This window comes from Ursus arctos, unplaced genomic scaffold, assembly GCF_023065955.2.
Source record: "Ursus arctos isolate Adak ecotype North America unplaced genomic scaffold, UrsArc2.0 scaffold_11, whole genome shotgun sequence".
In the NCBI taxonomy this organism is placed as follows: Eukaryota; Metazoa; Chordata; class Mammalia; order Carnivora; family Ursidae; genus Ursus; species Ursus arctos.
Window position 1 is genome coordinate 70354444 of NW_026622775.1, and position 16413 is coordinate 70370856.

Consider the following 16413-nt stretch of genomic DNA (forward strand, 5'->3'; position numbering starts at 1 on the left):
AGCGCCCCCGCCGCCCCGGGGGAAAGAGAACGCGAGCGCGCTGAGCAGAGAGCGGGAGAACGCGTCCTCGCTCGCCGGCCGGGAGGCCCCGGAGCCGGCCCATGGGGAGCGGGTGCCGGGCGCCGGCCACGACGACCGCCGCCGCCCGCGCCGCGCCCGGCCAGCGAAGCCCAGGTAAGCGGCGAGAGGGGGCGCCAGGGGCGGGTCTTCTGGGGACACTTGTAGCGGGGCATATCTGAGCCGAGCCCGGGCCGCGCGCAGCGAGTGGGCTCCCTGTGCTTCTCTGGGCTGCGCCACAGGTCTGAAAGTTAGGATACCCGACGGGGCTGGACCGCGACGGAGCGGTGGTCCCAGAAAGCCCGAGAGACCTCTGTCACGGCTTCCTGGGCTACCTCCCCTCCGTCCTGCGTCTTCATCTAGCCGGCCGAGGGGGCCGCGCTGGGAGAGCGCTGCGGCTCTGGTGGCACCTGTCACCCTGGTCCTTTGCACGCACGTTCAATTTTCCCTCCTTTGCCTTTCTCTGGGGCCCAGCCTGCTTTCCCCGCCTCCTTCCCTCCCCCTGCCAGGCTGCAGTTAGCAGCGGCCGCCAGCTGCCCTGGCACTGCCTGCTAGACTGTAGCAGCTTGACCCGTCCCAGCTGAGGCCTCTTAATCCCCCTCTCCTGGGCTGGCTCGCTCCTTCCCTTGGGGGTGCGGTGGAGATCTCAGCCCCCAGCAGTTGTCCTGGGACTCTGCTTCAGAAGCCAAGAAACCATAGAGAGCTGGGAAAAGACACACCAGGGACTGCCCAAGTGTGGGGAGAGATACCAGCCAGCAGCCCTGCCTGGCGGCTCTCCCCAGGGACTCCAGCCCACCCTGCCTGCACGTCCCAGCCCTGCAAGCTTGAGTGGGGCTGAGGGGTGGGGGTAGGTGAGCAGCACGCCCGCGCCACAGACTGCAATGTGGAAAGAGGCCTCCGAGACTGCCAATTTCCAAACCCTATTTTACACAAGGGCACACTGAGGCCCCAGAGGAGAATTTTACTTGCCCAAGGTCACATAGCAGGTGCTGAGTCAGGGCCAGAATCCTGCCTTCTTGTTCCCTAGTGCAGTACCTTCCACCAACCTCATCTTTTGGGTTCTCACCCCTTGCCCTGCCCCATGGCTTGTGCCCAGGGTCCAGGCTCAGCAAATGCAAGGAAAGGTCATCCTAGAAACAGAGGTCTCTGCTGGAGGGCTCCGGCCCAGGTGGGCTGTTATGTCCTGGGCATTTGGGGCAAGGGGTGACCTCCCCGCACTTGAGCATCCCACCCAGGCAGGTCCTTCGAGTTGCATGTGGGCAGGCCACGTGGAGCCTAGCCGTAGGTTGGCACTTGCCTTACTGGTTTGAGCTGCCTTGGTGCTGCCAGGGCGGTGCCCAGGTCTGCACCAGGCGGTAGGGCGCTTGGGGCACATGCCTAAGAAGCTCATGCTTTGTTGGTTATGCTCCAGGGACCCCCTCTGGGAGAGCCCCATGAGGGCAGGAGAGTGATGGAGAGTACGCCCAGCTTCCTGAAGGACAGCCCAGCCTGGGAGAAGACAGCCCCTGAGAATGGTGTCCTGGGACAGGAGCCGGATACCCTGCCTCGAGATGGTCTGCGCCGTGACACACTGTGCCTGGGAGAGCCTGCTCCCTTCTGGAGGGGTGTTCTAAGCACCCCAGACTCCTGGCTTCCCCCTGGCTTTCCCCAGAGCCCCAAGGACACGCTCCCACTGGTGGAGGGAGAAGGCCCCCGAAATGGGGAGAGGAAGGCCGGCTGGCTGGGCAGCAAGGAGGGGCTGCGCTGGAAGGAGACGATGCTTACCCACCCACTGGCACTCTGTGGCTCATCGTGCCCGCCTCGCTATGGCCCCCTGATTCCTGAGCATGGTGGTGGCCATCCCAAGAGTGACCCTGTGGCCTTCCGGCCCTTGCACTGCCCCTTCCTTCTGGAGACCAAGATCCTCGAGCAAGCTCCCTTCTGGGTGCCCACCTGCTTGCCACCCTACCTAGTGTCCAGCCTGCCCCCAGAGCGTCCGTGTGACTGGCCCCTGGCCCCACACCCCTGGGTGTACTCAGGGGGGCAGCCCAAACTGCCCTCTGCCTTCGGTTTGGGCAGCAAGGTGAGTGTTGGAGCAGAGAGTGATCCCCGAACAGCCCTGCCAGGCCACAGCACTCTGCTCTTCTGTTCTGACGAAAGCATAAGGTGGTACCCTAGTAGAGGAGCCTGTCAGCTCAGACAGAGTCAGCCTCCAGCAAATCCTCCTCTGAGCGATTCCATCTCACTGAGCCTTCCCTGCCTTTGGGCCATTTCAGGGATTGACTCTCATTGTCCACCCAGAACAAGGTCCTAGGAACTGCGGCCTCCGAATATGTGGTCTCTTCCTGGGGTCAGGGAGGGGGGCAGACAAGGCCCTCCATCTGGGAGTGGGATGTGCAGGTGTCCCCATGGCCTGTGTCTAAGGCATCTGCCCGCCCCATCCCACCCCCGCCCCAGGCAACCCACCCCCATGCCCAGGAATAAGATTTAAACTATTTTAAGACCAGTAGGATAGTGGTCACCAAACAATCCGAATAGATCCTTGGAGGCCCTTCGGTGGTGGCAGGCACTAAGCCTTTTGTTGTTGTATTTGTGCGCAGGTCTGAGAAATCCCAGGGAGGGACGGGGCCGGGGGGTAGCAGGGCGGTGGGGAGGCACTCAGGGAGCGGGGTCTGCCATCCAGTATTGAGGTCTTCAGTGTTTTGCCCCCTTAAGGCCACACAGGCCCACACCTGCTGGTCATCAGTTCTCCTCTGAGGATCAAAGTCGGCATGAGCTGCACCCCTTCTCCTCTCTCTAGGGCTTTTACCACAAGGATCCAAGCATTCTCAGGCTGGCAAAGGAGCCATTGGCAACCGCGGAACCTGGGTTGTTAGGCTTAGCCCCTGGTGGGCATCTCCAGAGAGCTGGGGAAGTGGAACGTCCTTCATCTCACCAGAGAGACGGAGAGGCAGGAGTCGGCAGACATCAGAACCTTTGCCCATTGCTCCTGGGGCATCCAGACGCTGTTCCCCGGACCCCCTGGCCCACTTGTCCCCCGGGCCTTGTTCATACTCTTGGCAACGTCTGGGCTGTACCGGGGGGTGGGGGCCTTGGGTACCAGCTGGGGCCATCCGCCACATCAAGGTGCCCCTCTCCTGGGCCTCCTACCACCCGGGGGGACTGTTGCTCATCTCACCCACCTGCTAGAGATGGAGGTCTTGGCCCGTGTGGGAAGTGCCAGGAGGGGGGCACCATCGGGCCCAGTGAATCCAACGAGGAAGCGAACAAGGCCTCTGGTCCCAGGGCTTGCCCACCCAGCCATCACACCAAGCTAAAGAAGACATGGCTCACACGACACTCTGAGCAGTTCGGGTGTCCAGGTGGCTGCCCTGGGGACGAGGAGAGCCCATCTGCCCAGCTGCAGGCCCTCAAGAGGGCAAGCAGCCCGGAGGTCCAGGGAGCAGGTGGAAGGCCAGCTGCCAAGCGCCCGCCCGACCCTTTCCCAGGGAGCGCGGGGCAGGGGGCCAGAGGCTGGCAGGAGATGCTGGACTCATCCTTTGGAAACAAGGCGCAGGCCGCACAGCAGGATGACCACAGAGGTAAGGGTGCAGGGGGCCGTACCTGGGAAGGGGCGGCCAGGACTGGGGCTTTGCGGGCACGTGGGGTCATTAGGCCCTTGGTGAGTGAATCGCACAAGCAGTTTGGTTTCCTACCCGAGTGTGATGGTTCTCTGGGAGTTCCTCAGCATCTATAGGCCACAGCCTGCCAGCAAGTGGCTTCTTACTTCCATCTGCCTCCGCCCAAGCTGTTATGTGGCAGTGGCAATGTCACATGCTCAGAGCATGGCCTCTGGAGTCAGAGTGCCTGGGTCCTGACTTTGCTGCCTGGTGCTTTGTGACCTTGGGCTGGTTACTTCACCTCTCTGGGCCTCAGTTCCTTCATCTCTAAAATGGGGATAAAGATGGCATCCACCTCGTAAAGAGTGCCGCAAGAGGACATGGTATAATTCACATAAAGGGCTTTGAAGACTTCCTGGCACTGTATTGAGTAAGCACTTAGTAAACATTCATCTTTGTGATTGTGCCGCATAGCCCTGTCTGGGGGACCGTCCCTCCTGAAGGACCTCTTGTCCCACCCCGGGAACGAACAACTCCTCCCTTGGCCACCCAGATCATGGAAACTCAGTTTTGACCCGGCCAGTGATAGGACTTTGGGTGCATCCTGGACCCTCTGTCACGCTGTGTTCTTCATGGAGGGTTCCAGCACTGCCAGCCCCAGTCTCAGCTCTTCAGGGTCACTTCAGTTTCTTGGCCTCCTGGACCACTGGGCCTGGATTGAAGCTCTCAGTGGCCTCACCCAGGCACCCTACACCTGCCGTGGGTCTGTCCGTGCTCTCGCAGGCCTCTGCCGGGGCTGGGAACTGTTGGCCCCTCTCCCTTCTTGGGTTACTGCACCTGTGGCCTATGTTGAAACTCTCCGGCCTTCTCACCTTCCTGCACCCTCCGTCCTATGCCCAGATTGTCTCCTCACGCTGACGTGAGGCCAGCAGTACCACTAAGCCCACTGTGGAGCTATCCGAAGTCTGCACTGACTGAGGGGCGCCTGGCCAGCCCGCTGGTGGAGCATGTGACTCTTGATCTCAGGGTTGCAAGTTCAAGCCCCGTGTTGGGGCATAGAGCTTACTTTAAAAAAAAAAAAAAAAAGATAAAACAAAGTCTACACTGACTGGATCTTGCACTTGGGGCAGGATGATCCCCCCAGCTGCTCCAAGCTTGCACAGCAGACCTCTCCTCTCGGCCATCAGGCCATGTCAGGGCATTCTCAGGCTCCCCATCCAGCCCTTTAGGTGAAGTTTCTGGCTGTCTGGTTCACTTTCACTAGCTCCAAATCAGGCTTTGAAGACCAGGGCCTAGGGGCTAGGCTGGCTCCGCGCGTGGGTGGGCTGGGTGTAAAGGCAGGGCCTGGGGTTCACAGGAGCTCAGGAGGCCCAGACTTCTGACCAGCTTCATTGTCTCCTCAGGACCCCAAGATGGCAGGGCCATCCTCCAGGACCCAGGGCTTCAGGGTACCTCTCGTTCGGCTCCCCCGGCGGGCATGGCTCAGTGCCCAAGCTGTACCCATGCGGCTGGAGAGGCGGGAGGCCTGGCCCGCCACGCCCAGCGAGTGCCGAGGTGAGGGTGTTGCCCCTGGGTGCCCCCAGCATCCTCCCGGTCGGGGCTCCCTCCTTATCTTCCTGTGCCCTGTCTCCAGATTGCCTCTGGGAGGGGAGCGGCAGCAGGAGGAAGACTCAGCAGCCAGCTCTGAGGCAGGAGGAGGGTCTGGCCCCGAGGCCCGGCTCAGCAAGGGCCTTGCCAAGCATCTGCTAAGTGGTTTGGGGGACCGACTCTGCCGCCTGCTGCGGAGGGAGCGCGAAGCTCTGGCCTGGGCCCAACGGGCAGGTGAGCAGGACCCATGGGGCAGGCAGGAGCCCGGGAAGGCTGGATCCTGTGGTCACCGTGCTTTGACATGGAGCATGGGGCTTGCAGAGTGTGGGTCCCTCCCTCCCATTAGCACTGTCTATCCTGGTACCAACTCAGGAGAGCTCCTGCCCTGCTTTGCCCTTATTCCTGGCTTAGGCTCCTAGTCGACACGAGTTCTGAAGTTTCTTGCCTGGGCGAGGGCCGTTGGGAGGGTGTGAAACCTGGGGCAGTCCAGCTGCCTAAGAGTTTCTGGGTTTGCTGGGGAGACAAGGGTGAGTGCCAAGTGTCTTCAAGGGCATTGGAAGGCGGGGACCCTCCCTGCTGTTCGAGGCTTATGGTCTGGGTCGATGTGAAAAGACCGGTGGGGTGCCAGGCATTCAGCGGGTCCCTCTGGCTTCAGGCTCTCCCTCCTACTCCCTCCCACAACCCCGAGTGTGCATTTGAAAATGTGCGCACACCCCTGCATAAGGTCACAAGCTGGGTAGGGGCCCACTGGTGGCTCCCTCTTGTCCCAGAGTCCAGCACCGTGCCCCTCTCTTCAGCCGGTCTAGCCTGCCACTCCCTCAGCCTGGATTCCCAGCACTCCACATCACCCGGTGGCCCGTCCTCCTCGGCTCACCCCAGCTTGTCCATCCCCTCAGGCCTTGGCACTCTCTGTTCCTTCTGTCTGGAATGCCCTTCCCCTCCCTTTCTCCCCGATGAATGAACACTTACTCATCACTTGGGGCCCATTTGTGTTGCTGCCCCCATCATCCCCGCCTTCGTCCTTCTACCCCATTCTACTCCAGCGCCCGCCCACCCTGTGCCGTCATGATCATTGCTGTGTGCCTGGGCCCATCTCCCCGCTTGGAGTGTGAGCGCTGGGAGGGCCGCTCTGAGCCCCAAGCAGCTCTGAGTCCTCAGCACTCAGCCCCACACGGGGCAAGGTGTTGGCTGCATGAGTAAATGAACGCATGCTCACTGGCATCCTTCCACTGAACGACCGAGGGGGGCTTCGTCAGAAGCTCTGGGTGAGGGAAGCAGTGGCCTCCTGAGGCCTTCCCTCTTCTGGTATACAGAGTCCCCTGAAGGGTCACCAGCTCGGGGCGAAGGGCGGTGGGCGCAGGACGGTGCTGGAAATAGTGCGGCTCGGTCGTTCAGGGTGATGCGGAAATGCCCGGGGTGGGAATGGTCGGGAGACGAGGCCTGCACTGCGCCTGGGAGGGTCTTCTGGAGCCAGTGCTGTGGGGAGCTGCTTTACAGAGGCCGTCTGTCAGGGCCTGTCTCCCCTCGGGGTGGCCCCACAGCAGAAGCCGCTCCTGCTCAGCTCCATCCCTGCCGGGAGGTCCTCAGACGCCCGTGGTCTGAGCCTTTGCTGACGCTGTGCTCTCCCGTGGTTGACAGGCCAGGGGCCGGCCGGGACAGAGGACAACCCGGGCGCCGCACGCTGCTGCAGCCGCTGCCGCCGTGGACTCTTCAACACCCACTGGAAATGCCCCCACTGCAGCCACCGGCTGTGTGCGGCCTGCGGTCGCGTGGCGGGTGCGAGGAGGGCCAGGGACAGAGCAGGTAGGAAAGGAGCGGGGGCCGAGGGCGGGAGGGCAGGGACGGGGGCCTCAGAAGGGCAGCGCTAAGGTTTGTGGCCATTTCTGGGCTGCCTTTCCCCAAGAAAGCCCCCGTCCCCAGCTCCAGCCTCGGCCACCATGGCTCAATGCCCCTTAGAGCAGACTTTTCCCTCTCCCCAGATCAGAGGGCCACGCCTGTGTCCTTGCCCACCCTTAGAAGAAGTCGAGTGCCTACTCTATGCCTCCCACTTTGCTCAGCTTGCACCTTTTTAAACCTTACAACACGGTGAGGTGGGTATTATTGGCTCCATTTTTCCAGATCAGAAAAACTCAGAGAAGTTAAGTGACTTGTTCAAAGTCACACAGCTAGTAAGTGTCGGGTCCAGGATTTAGACTCAGAACTTGCGATCCCAAGTCTTACTCTTTTCATGGTTCTCAGCTTCTTCTCTCTTGGCTCCAGTCAGTCGCCCAAGGGCTTAAAATTTCCCGGTGTTCCAGCAGAGGTAGCCAAAGAGAGTTCCAGGGTCAGAAACGTTTGAGAACACTATTCTACGAGATCGTTTTGGAGTCTGGCAACGCATGTCAGCATTTGAAAGGCTCTGCGTTCTGCAAGCAAAGGATCCTATGTTATTCTTGAACCCAAGTGTTCCAGAAAGCCCATGTTTTATGGATTCTTGATTTAGATACCATGCCTTTGTCCTTCTTCTCTGACTCTAAGCTGTGGTTACCTTGGTTTCCTGACCTGCAGCTTCTTTCTTCCTACCCCACAGGCCCTCAGGAGGAGTCCGCGGAGGAGTGTCCCCAAGAGGCTGGGCATACTGCCAGTTCCCTGATGCTCACCCAATTCGTTTCTAGCCAGGGTGAGCCATCTCGGAGGGGTGGGGCGTGCAGAGGGCGGGTCCTGGGGGAGAGCAGCTTCCTGTCTGGATGTGGCTCAGCCCAATCCCATGCCCTCCTGCTTGGTGAGGCCAAGCAGCGCAGGGATGGCCTTCTGTCCACACTCACTACCAAACTCCGTCTCCCCTGCCCTACTCACAGCCTTGGCAGAATTGAGCACCGCCATGCACGAGGTTTGGGTCAAGTTTGACATCCGGGGGCACTGCCCCTGCCAAGCTGATGCCCGGGTGTGGGCCCCTGGGAATGGGGGCCAACAGGTAAGAAGCTGGGCATGGGACAGGTGCCAGCACTAGCTGGTGGGCCCAAGATTCAGCAGTGTGTCTGGAAATTACTGGCAGGGTTTGGCCCTTGTCTTTTGGTGGGGATGAAGGACATGGATGCTGGATAAAATCGAGCTACCTCTCACTCTCCTCTGGGGATTAGGATCCGTGGATGGAGCTGAAGCATCGGCCCCACCTCCCTCTCTGCTTGCTCGGAGCTCCTGCCCACTCTGTGCGCGTTCCAGCTTAGCACTTGCCCGGTCATGCTGGAGCTGCTCGCTGGCGGGCCCTGTCCCTCCACTCCCCAGGCACAGCTCCTGCGGGTGGAGTACGGGCCCACCTTCCCTCTATGCCCTGCTCTTCACAGATGGCAGGCACTCAGTATGCATTTTACAAGGTTTTCATAAAGTTCATGCTTTTATTATAAAAATGATTCATTCAAGAAATAGTTTATCGAATGCATTTTGTGTGCCAGACAGTGGTACACGCCCATTACGGGAAATACAAACAAGTATAAGGAAGAATGCAGCAATAGGCTATAATGCCACCGTTGCTATATTTTTGACATATTTCTTTCCAGTCACTTGTCTATATATTTGTTCAGCCTATTTTTGTATATTTTAAATCAATACTGTGTATGGAATTCTGTGAGCAACTTTTTTGCACCCAATGTTATATCACATAACGTTTTGCTCCCTGTAAACACAATTTTCGGGTCTGTTGTTAATACTTGTGGGTTGAATTGGATTGAGCTGTTTGCCGTTTTTAAAATCTCTGGTTGCATTGGGGGGTTTAACAGAAGGAGCCGACAGAGAACACTCCCCCAGTTCCACAGTCTTCTTGCAATGGGGATACCAACAGGACCAAGGACATCAAAGAGGGTGAGCAGCTCCCCGGGTCCTTGCTTGGACTGTGCAGGGGAGGCTGGGCCATGGTTGGTGTCCCCAGGACAGATTGGAATGGCTTTAGCCACCCTGCGCCCCCGTAATCTCCATCACTCTTCTTAAGTCATTCCAGAGAAAATAAATCTAAATAAAATCTAGGACAAGTCCCCTCACCCCTCTCCAGTCAGACCCCCACTGTGAGCCCCTGCTTCGGAGAGATTTGGGAAGCTGCTGGCAGGCGTGGGAGGTGAGCGCCTCCAGAGCAGAGCTGAGCCTGGCAATGCTAGTGAGGAGAGAGACTTGGCCAGGAGACGAGGGCAGAGCCTGTGGGCAGTGGAGCCTCGAGAGAAAGGGGAAGCCCCTCACCATTTTCCTCCCTGCCAGAGACCCCGGACTCCACCGAGACCCCGGCAGAGGACCGTGCCGGCCGAGGGCCCCTACCTTGTCCCTCTCTCTGTGAACTGCTGGCCTCCACTGCTGTCAAACTCTGCTTGGGGCACGAGCGGATACACATGGCCTTTGCCCCGGTCACTCCTGCCCTGCCCAGCGTGAGCAAGGGCACAGAGGGAGGCCTGGGGGCCCGGGGACAGAGGCTGGGCTGGCCCTCCCTGTGGGGTAAGGCACGTCCTGAGTTGTCCTGCCCCTCCATCCTTCCGTCCACACAGGACGACCGCATCACCAACATCTTGGACAGCATCATCGCGCAGGTGGTGGAACGGAAGATCCAGGAGAAAGCCCTGGGGCCGGGGCTGCGGGCCGGGCCGGGACTGCGCAAAGGTCTGGGTCTGCCCCTCTCACCAGTGCGGCCCCGGCTGCCTCCTCCCGGAGCTTTGCTGTGGCTGCAGGAGCCCAGGCCTCAGCGAGGCTTCCACCTCTTCCAGGAGCACTGGAGGCAGGGTCAGGTGAGGCTCCTTGCCTCCTGGCTCTCAGTTCTCCCGGCCTCGCTTACCCTTAGAGCCTTAATCCGAAGGCCCAGGCAGACCTGGTCTGTCACCCAGAGTGGGCAACAGGGTTGGTCCCCTCGCGGGTCTGGTGTCCTCTACAATGTGCCGCGGCCTGGCCAAGTCGGCTTCCCATCCACTCTCCCTGCATCCCTCTGCCTTTCCTCATTACAGCCCGTGTTGGTGTCAGGGATTCAGAGGACATTGCGAGGCAACCTGTGGGGGACAGAAGCTCTTGGGGCACTTGGAGGCCAGGTGCAGGCACTGACCCCCCTCGGGCCTCCCCAGCCCACAAGCCTCCGCAGTGCAACATTCTGGGAGGGATTCTCCCGGCCTGAAAGTAAGTGTCCCTGAGGTGGGGGAGGGAGAGCTGGGAGGCTGAGCCAGGTGGCAACAGAGTCCCATGGTGACCTGGGGGGGAGCCGGAAGCAGAACCCAGGGCAGAATCCCTCTTGCTGCCACGGGGCCGGGTCTTCTGAGCAAGGAGATTCCTCCGCCGGCCAATGGCATGTCTCCTCCCCTAGTTCGCCCAAAGTCAGACGAGGGGTCTGTCCTCCTGCTGCACAGAGCTCTGGGGGACGAGGACACCTGCAGGTGCGTATAGTACCAAAGGGAAAGGGCTTGCCCTACCTGCCTAGCCTCTGCCCAGCCCCTTGCCCTCACTTCCCCTCCTCCTTTGCCCCCCACCCTGTGACCCTCTTATCTCTGGGAGTGACCCCAGTAGTGGTGGACTTTGAGGGGATTTTGGGTGTCTGGGTTGAGCCTGCTGGGCATGTCCCCGCCCTCTCCAGGATGGAGAACTTGGCTGCCAGCCTGCCCCTCCCAGAGTACTGTGCCCGCCATGGGAAACTCAACTTGGCTTCCTACCTCCCACCTGGCCCTGCCCTGCGTCCACTGGAGCCCCAGCTGTGGGCAGCCTATGGTGAGTGCCCACTCCACTCCTGCCCAGCCCTTGATCCCATGCCTATTGCCTCTGGGCGCATGTGTCTGTGCCGAAGTCCTGGAGCCCATGACCAGCTGGTCCCTTCTCTGCCTCTGCACAGGGGTGAGCCCACACCGTGGGCACCTGGGGACCAAGAACCTCTGTGTGGAGGTGACTGACCTGGTCAGCATCCTGGTGCGTGCTGAAGCCCCACCGCCGGCCTGGCACCGGGCGCAGAAAGGTGGGTCCTGGGCCAGAGGCAGGGGTTGGACAATCCGCGCATTTCGACATGCTGTTTCTGCTCCCCCCAGGCCCTCCTGAGCTCTTTCTTTTCCACAGACTTCCTCTCAGGCTTGGACGGGGAGGGGCTCTGGTCTCCGGGCAGCCAGGTCAGCACTGTGTGGCACGTGTTCCGGGCTCAGGACGCCCAGCGCATCCGCCGCTTTCTCCAGATGGTGAGGAAGGAGCCGGGAGCCCTCCCCTTCCCCTGCACTGCCCTCGTGCTCCTTAGAAGTGGGGGCTCCCAGCCCCCCGAAGCTCTCCCTGTTGCGCGTGCCCCATGTGCTCACTCTCCCCACCCCCCAAGTGAGCTGGACAGCCTTGACTCACACAGAGAAGGCAGATTGGGCCCTTACAAGTTGTGTGGTGGGGCACACAGCAAGAGCAGGGGCCGAGCAGGGAGCTGAAGGTGAAAGGAGAGCAGGAGCTGTTGCAGGCTGGGCCCTGTAGAAGGGCCTTGGGTACATGATCTCAGTTAATTGTCACAACCACCCTGTGTGCTAGGCACTGCTGTGTTCCCATTTTATAAATGAGTAAACTGAGGCCAAGTGGTAGAGCAGAGACCTGAGCTTACAGCTGTTCCCACCCCAGGTTACGTCCCTGTTTCTCCTGGCGGGGGGACAGTCTCCCCTGCATGGGCTCCAGGTGGCAGAGGGTGAAGGGAAGCCCGTCTGAGATGCCCTCCTGCTGCGCCCCCCTCCACGATCTACATCTTTGAGGAGGTGCTCTTTTGGGTGCTGGCAAGTGAGGGCTGAGGAAAGCAGCATGGTAGATGGGAAAGACTGGACCAAGATAAGGAGCTGGGAAGGAGAAGATGAGACGATAAGCAGGAGGTAGGAAGCTCCAGGGGGCAGGGGAGGTGGAAGGCTAGTGTGAAGGTCAGGGCAGACGCAGTGGTTCCAAAGTCCAGCTGAACCCTGACTGTCCTGGGGAAAAGACATCCAGCAAGTGTCACCCCTGCTAAAGACACACACACACGCACAGACCGACACGCAGGGGTTAACGCGGCTGTCCACCACCACCGTCCTGCCCACAGGCACGCATATCTGCAGACACACTGACACACACACAGGGATCGTAGAGGTACACACAGACGCTGGAACACGCCGAAGGAAGCAGACAGAAGCACACCTGCATACACAGATGGCCTCATCTAGTCTGGGTGTGGTGGCGCTAGGCAGTCTCATATGGCCGAACCTGATGATTCACGGAGAAGGTTTGAGGGGATATCCTCACTGGGTGGCCTGGAGCTAGACACTGATCTAGCTCCATGATGGACTCTAAGGCCAAAAGAGCCTTGGCACCTGCCTGGGGCTGCCCTAGGGTCCAGCCCGGCTCACCAGCCTCCCCTTTCCCCCTTGGCCCAGTCTGCGAACCCTGAGTGCTAACCCCAGGGACAATTGCTGAGGTCCTACCGAAGGGGTGGACTTGGCCAGCGGCCAGGTAGAGCGTGATGCTGGCGTTCGCCTCTGCAGGTACTCCCTGGGCATCTCCTTCTCTGGCTCCCATGAATCCCTGTCTGCCCAAGGAGCTCCCCACTCTGGTTCAGCTGCTGAAGGCCCCCCATAGCCAAGCCTGCTTCAGAGGTCTCAGCCTGGCAGGCAAGACTCTACATCCACAGGGCATCAGAGCTTCTGCGTGGCCTTTGCCGGATCTGGGATCTTGAAAGAATCCGGTGGATGCTTTAGATGGTCCCCCCAGGGACCTGTAGCTATCCAGTGACCTACAGTTTAGCACACAGTTCACGACATTCACGGGACTCCAGGTTGAGAGCTCCTGGTATAGACAGTTAATGAGTTGGGATCATGCAAGGCATCTTTCTGGGTTTTTGGAGAAAGGGGCCCAAGGCCAGGGACACAGAGGCTATTTAAGGCATCTAGCCTCAAGAAAAGTGGGGGTTTAGATCCCTAGCCTCGGAGCCCCTAATCCTGTCCTCTAAGCGCTGTCCAACCAGTCTCTGTTCTGCCGACCTGAGCAGCCCCAGCCCCTCACCACTAGCCTTTCTCCTTCCCCTGTGACTGCCCCTGCCTGCCCCTCAAGACTTGATCACTTCAGCCCTTGGCCTTTGTGCCCCTGGCCTTTGGGAAGTCTATGCCCCATCCTATTGCCCTTTCCTCATTTCCCTTGCTCATTCCCCCTTCTCTTCTTTGAGGTGTGCCCGGCTGGAGCAGGCAAACTGGAGCCTGGCACCCCGGGCTGCTGCTACTTGGACGCAGGGCTGCGGCGGCGCCTGCGGGAGGAGTGGGGCGTGAACTGCTGGACCCTGCTGCAGGCCCCTGGAGAGGCCGTGCTGGTGCCCGCCGGGGCTCCCCACCAGGTGCTTCCCCAGCAGGCCAGGGGCTCTGCAGAGTGCTCTGACTATGCGAAGCATCCAGAGCAGGCATCACAGTGCTACAGCGGTCCCCTGCCCACTCCGGCCTCGCCCCTCCCAATGCCCTGAGAGCTAGGCAGGGCAGGAAGCCCCACCCCACTGTAAGGAGAGGAGAAGCTGAGCGGTCCGGAAGTCCTCTAGCCCCACTGGGCTTCGTGTCCTCGGATGCCCACCCTGCCTGTGCCATCTCTGGCCTCCCCGTGGCCTGGTTTTGGCCATGCCCTTTGAAGTCCCTGGTGCTGGATCCAGGGCCTCCGTTCTCTGAGAGCTGGGTGGGGCTCATGATGGGAAGTAGACCTTGGGGACAAGAGGGGCAGGGGGAGGATGCCTGAGCCCCAGTCTCCGCTGACCTTCTGCCCACCTGCTCTGTGGCACAGGTGCAGGGCCTGGTAAGCACCGTGAGCGTCACTCAGCACTTCCTGTCCCCTGAGACCTCTGCCCTCTCTGCTCAGCTCTGCCACCAGGGATCCAGCCTGTCCCCTGACCACCGTCTGCTTTATGCCCAGGTGAGTGTGATGCTGGCCAGGAGGGCGGCTGGGATGGCACGGCAAATCCACTCTGCGCCAAGCACCGGCCAGCCTGGGCCCAGGAAGGGCATTCTCGGTGGGAAGAGCCCCAGAATGTGATTGTAAACACCTTGTCCTCTCTCTTTCTTCTAGATGGACTGGGCTGTGTTCCAAGCAGTGAAGGTGTCTGTGGGAACATTACAGGAGGCTAAATAGGGGGATCCCCAGTGTCCGGGGTAGGTTGGGGGGCAGGTAGACCAGGTGCTCAGTCCCGGCACAGCTTCAGCAGAGAATGATGCTGGGGGACTTGGGGACTTTTGATCAATCCCTCAAGCACCACTCTGGGCACAGGCAGGGCACCCTGTTCCCCGCTCCAACCTGGTCCCTAAAGCCAAAAACCACAGTGTCATCGAAGCTCACACCTGCCCTTCGCAGGCTGGCACCTGCTCTGTCCCTGCATCCCTCTCCATGGTACCAGGCCCACACTGGGGGTGAATGACTCCCTCCAACCCCTACCCCCTGAGCCCAAGAGACAAACGCCCTTCCTTGGGGGACCTTGGGAATCATGCTGGCTTAAGCAACACCTTCTTCTGCTGCCTCATTCCCTACTGTCCCACCTGTGCCGAGCTCTGCTTACACCACCCACATCTTCACTGGGCTCCAGGGTGGCCCTTCTCACTGCAGGCATGCTGGACAAGGAGCCGCTGAATCCTGCCCTTTTGCCAGAGAATAGTGAAGTGTGGGGAGTGGGGGTGGCATCAGAAGACTGCCCAGGCTTGGCTGGAGGGAATGATATGGGCAATGCCCTGTCCCTGCTCCCTCTTCTCGCCTCCCTCCTTCATGATTTCCATTAAAGTCTGTTGTTTTGTGAATGCTGCTGGAGTGGTTGGCCCTGCTCCCGCAGGCCACATGGATTCGGAGGGGGGGAGACAAGGAAATGGAGTGGGGTTGGGGGGCATGATGAAAGGGACCTCAAACACCCCTGCCTGCTCCTCTTCCTGGGGCCTGGATCCTTCCTTCCCACTGAGGAGCAGATGGAACCTTCCAGGGGTCTGCCCCTGAGGATGCTCCTGAGAGCAGACAGCGGACAAGGCGGAGCCCTGGGGTGTGGCAGCACACAGCCTTCCTGTGCGCACTGGGGCGACAGCGATCTGGGAGCCCCAGCCTGCCCGGCATTGCAGGCTACCCCAGCTCTCCTGTCTGACCTGGAGCTCTGGGAGTGTGGCCCAGAAGAGCTCTTGCCTAGCCGTCTGCCCTCAGCGCCCGTGGCTGGCCCCAGGCCCGCTCCCCAGGGACTGGCTTGCTGCCTGAGACAGTTGACAGCCCCTCCCCACCCCCGGGGCCCTCTGTGGGGCTCTGCCTGTTCCCCTGCCCTTGTACATCGTAGAGCCAGCATGCTCCGACTCTTGGGATGCCTAATTGTTCCTGCAGTGGTTTGGGGAATGTTTTTTTATGAAATAAAATTTTTTTATTATAAATTTAATATACTTTCAGAACATTTAGAAAATAGGAAAAAGTCACCTCTAAGCTCACCTCCACTCACCCCAACCCAACCACTGAATAGCATTTGGTGTATTTCCTCGTATTTTCACCAAGGAGCTGTTTTATACGTGACTGAGGTGGTGTGTTTTGTGTTTGGTTTCTTTCTTTTAACACTGTGTTGTGGGCATTTTCTGTGTTGCTACCTAACCTTCATTTTAAATGGCTGCTTGTGTTCCCTTCTGTGGCTTTGCTGTGATTCACCTAACCAACCCTCATTTAAAAGAAAAAAAAATCCAGTTTCTTCATTGTTTGCAGAGCTGGGTTATTTTCATAATCTCATGGGGTAGAGAAGAAAGAAAATCAAGGAGCTCCTACACTTTGCCGCTGTTTTCATGTAACCAGTCTTATTTAATCCCTTTTCATGATTTTGAGGTAGACATTATTTATTTATATTTATATTTTACAGAAAAGGAGAGAGGCAGGCTGGGGTTGAGTCACGCAGGGTCACACAGCAGTTTTAGTGGCAGAATCGGGGTTTGAACCAAGCTTCCTGACTGGAGTCTTGTTTACATTAGTCTTAGCCCTGAACGGTTTTTGCATGTGGGCTTGCTGTCCTCTCTGTCCTCCTTCCAACACAGACACTTTATAGTTGACCATGTTCCAAGTGGCACCAAGTGACCCTTCCCTACCTACATTTCATCTTATATACCTGTGTCCTAATGTCATCCCAGAACCCCAAACACAGGGTCCTTCCTGTGGGAAGAGAGATGGCCCAGTCATCAGGCCTCGCTCTTCTCCACGGGCCTCTCTGCCCTGCCTCCCATCTCATGGCAGGCCACAGCACCCTCAA

The 16413-nt window shown here is 59.4% G+C and overlaps 1 protein-coding gene across 1 annotated transcript; it reads left to right on the top strand.

Moving 5' to 3' along the window:
* Positions 1–25: 25 nt before the first annotated feature.
* On the top strand, positions 26–15559 carry HR (HR lysine demethylase and nuclear receptor corepressor). Its single transcript, XM_026519048.4, has 19 exons — positions 26–174; positions 1469–2119; positions 2837–3617; positions 5039–5189; positions 5269–5456; positions 6861–7025; positions 7792–7881; positions 8060–8175; positions 8978–9059; positions 9447–9610; positions 9728–9964; positions 10178–10343; positions 10528–10597; positions 10795–10925; positions 11047–11166; positions 11265–11380; positions 13357–13521; positions 13953–14081; positions 14235–15559. The coding sequence occupies exons 2-19, from the start codon at positions 1508–1510 to the stop codon at positions 14295–14297; spliced, it is 3546 nt and encodes a 1181-aa protein (XP_026374833.1). The 5' UTR covers positions 26–174; positions 1469–1507; the 3' UTR covers positions 14298–15559.
* The last annotated feature ends 854 nt before the right edge of the window (positions 15560–16413 follow it).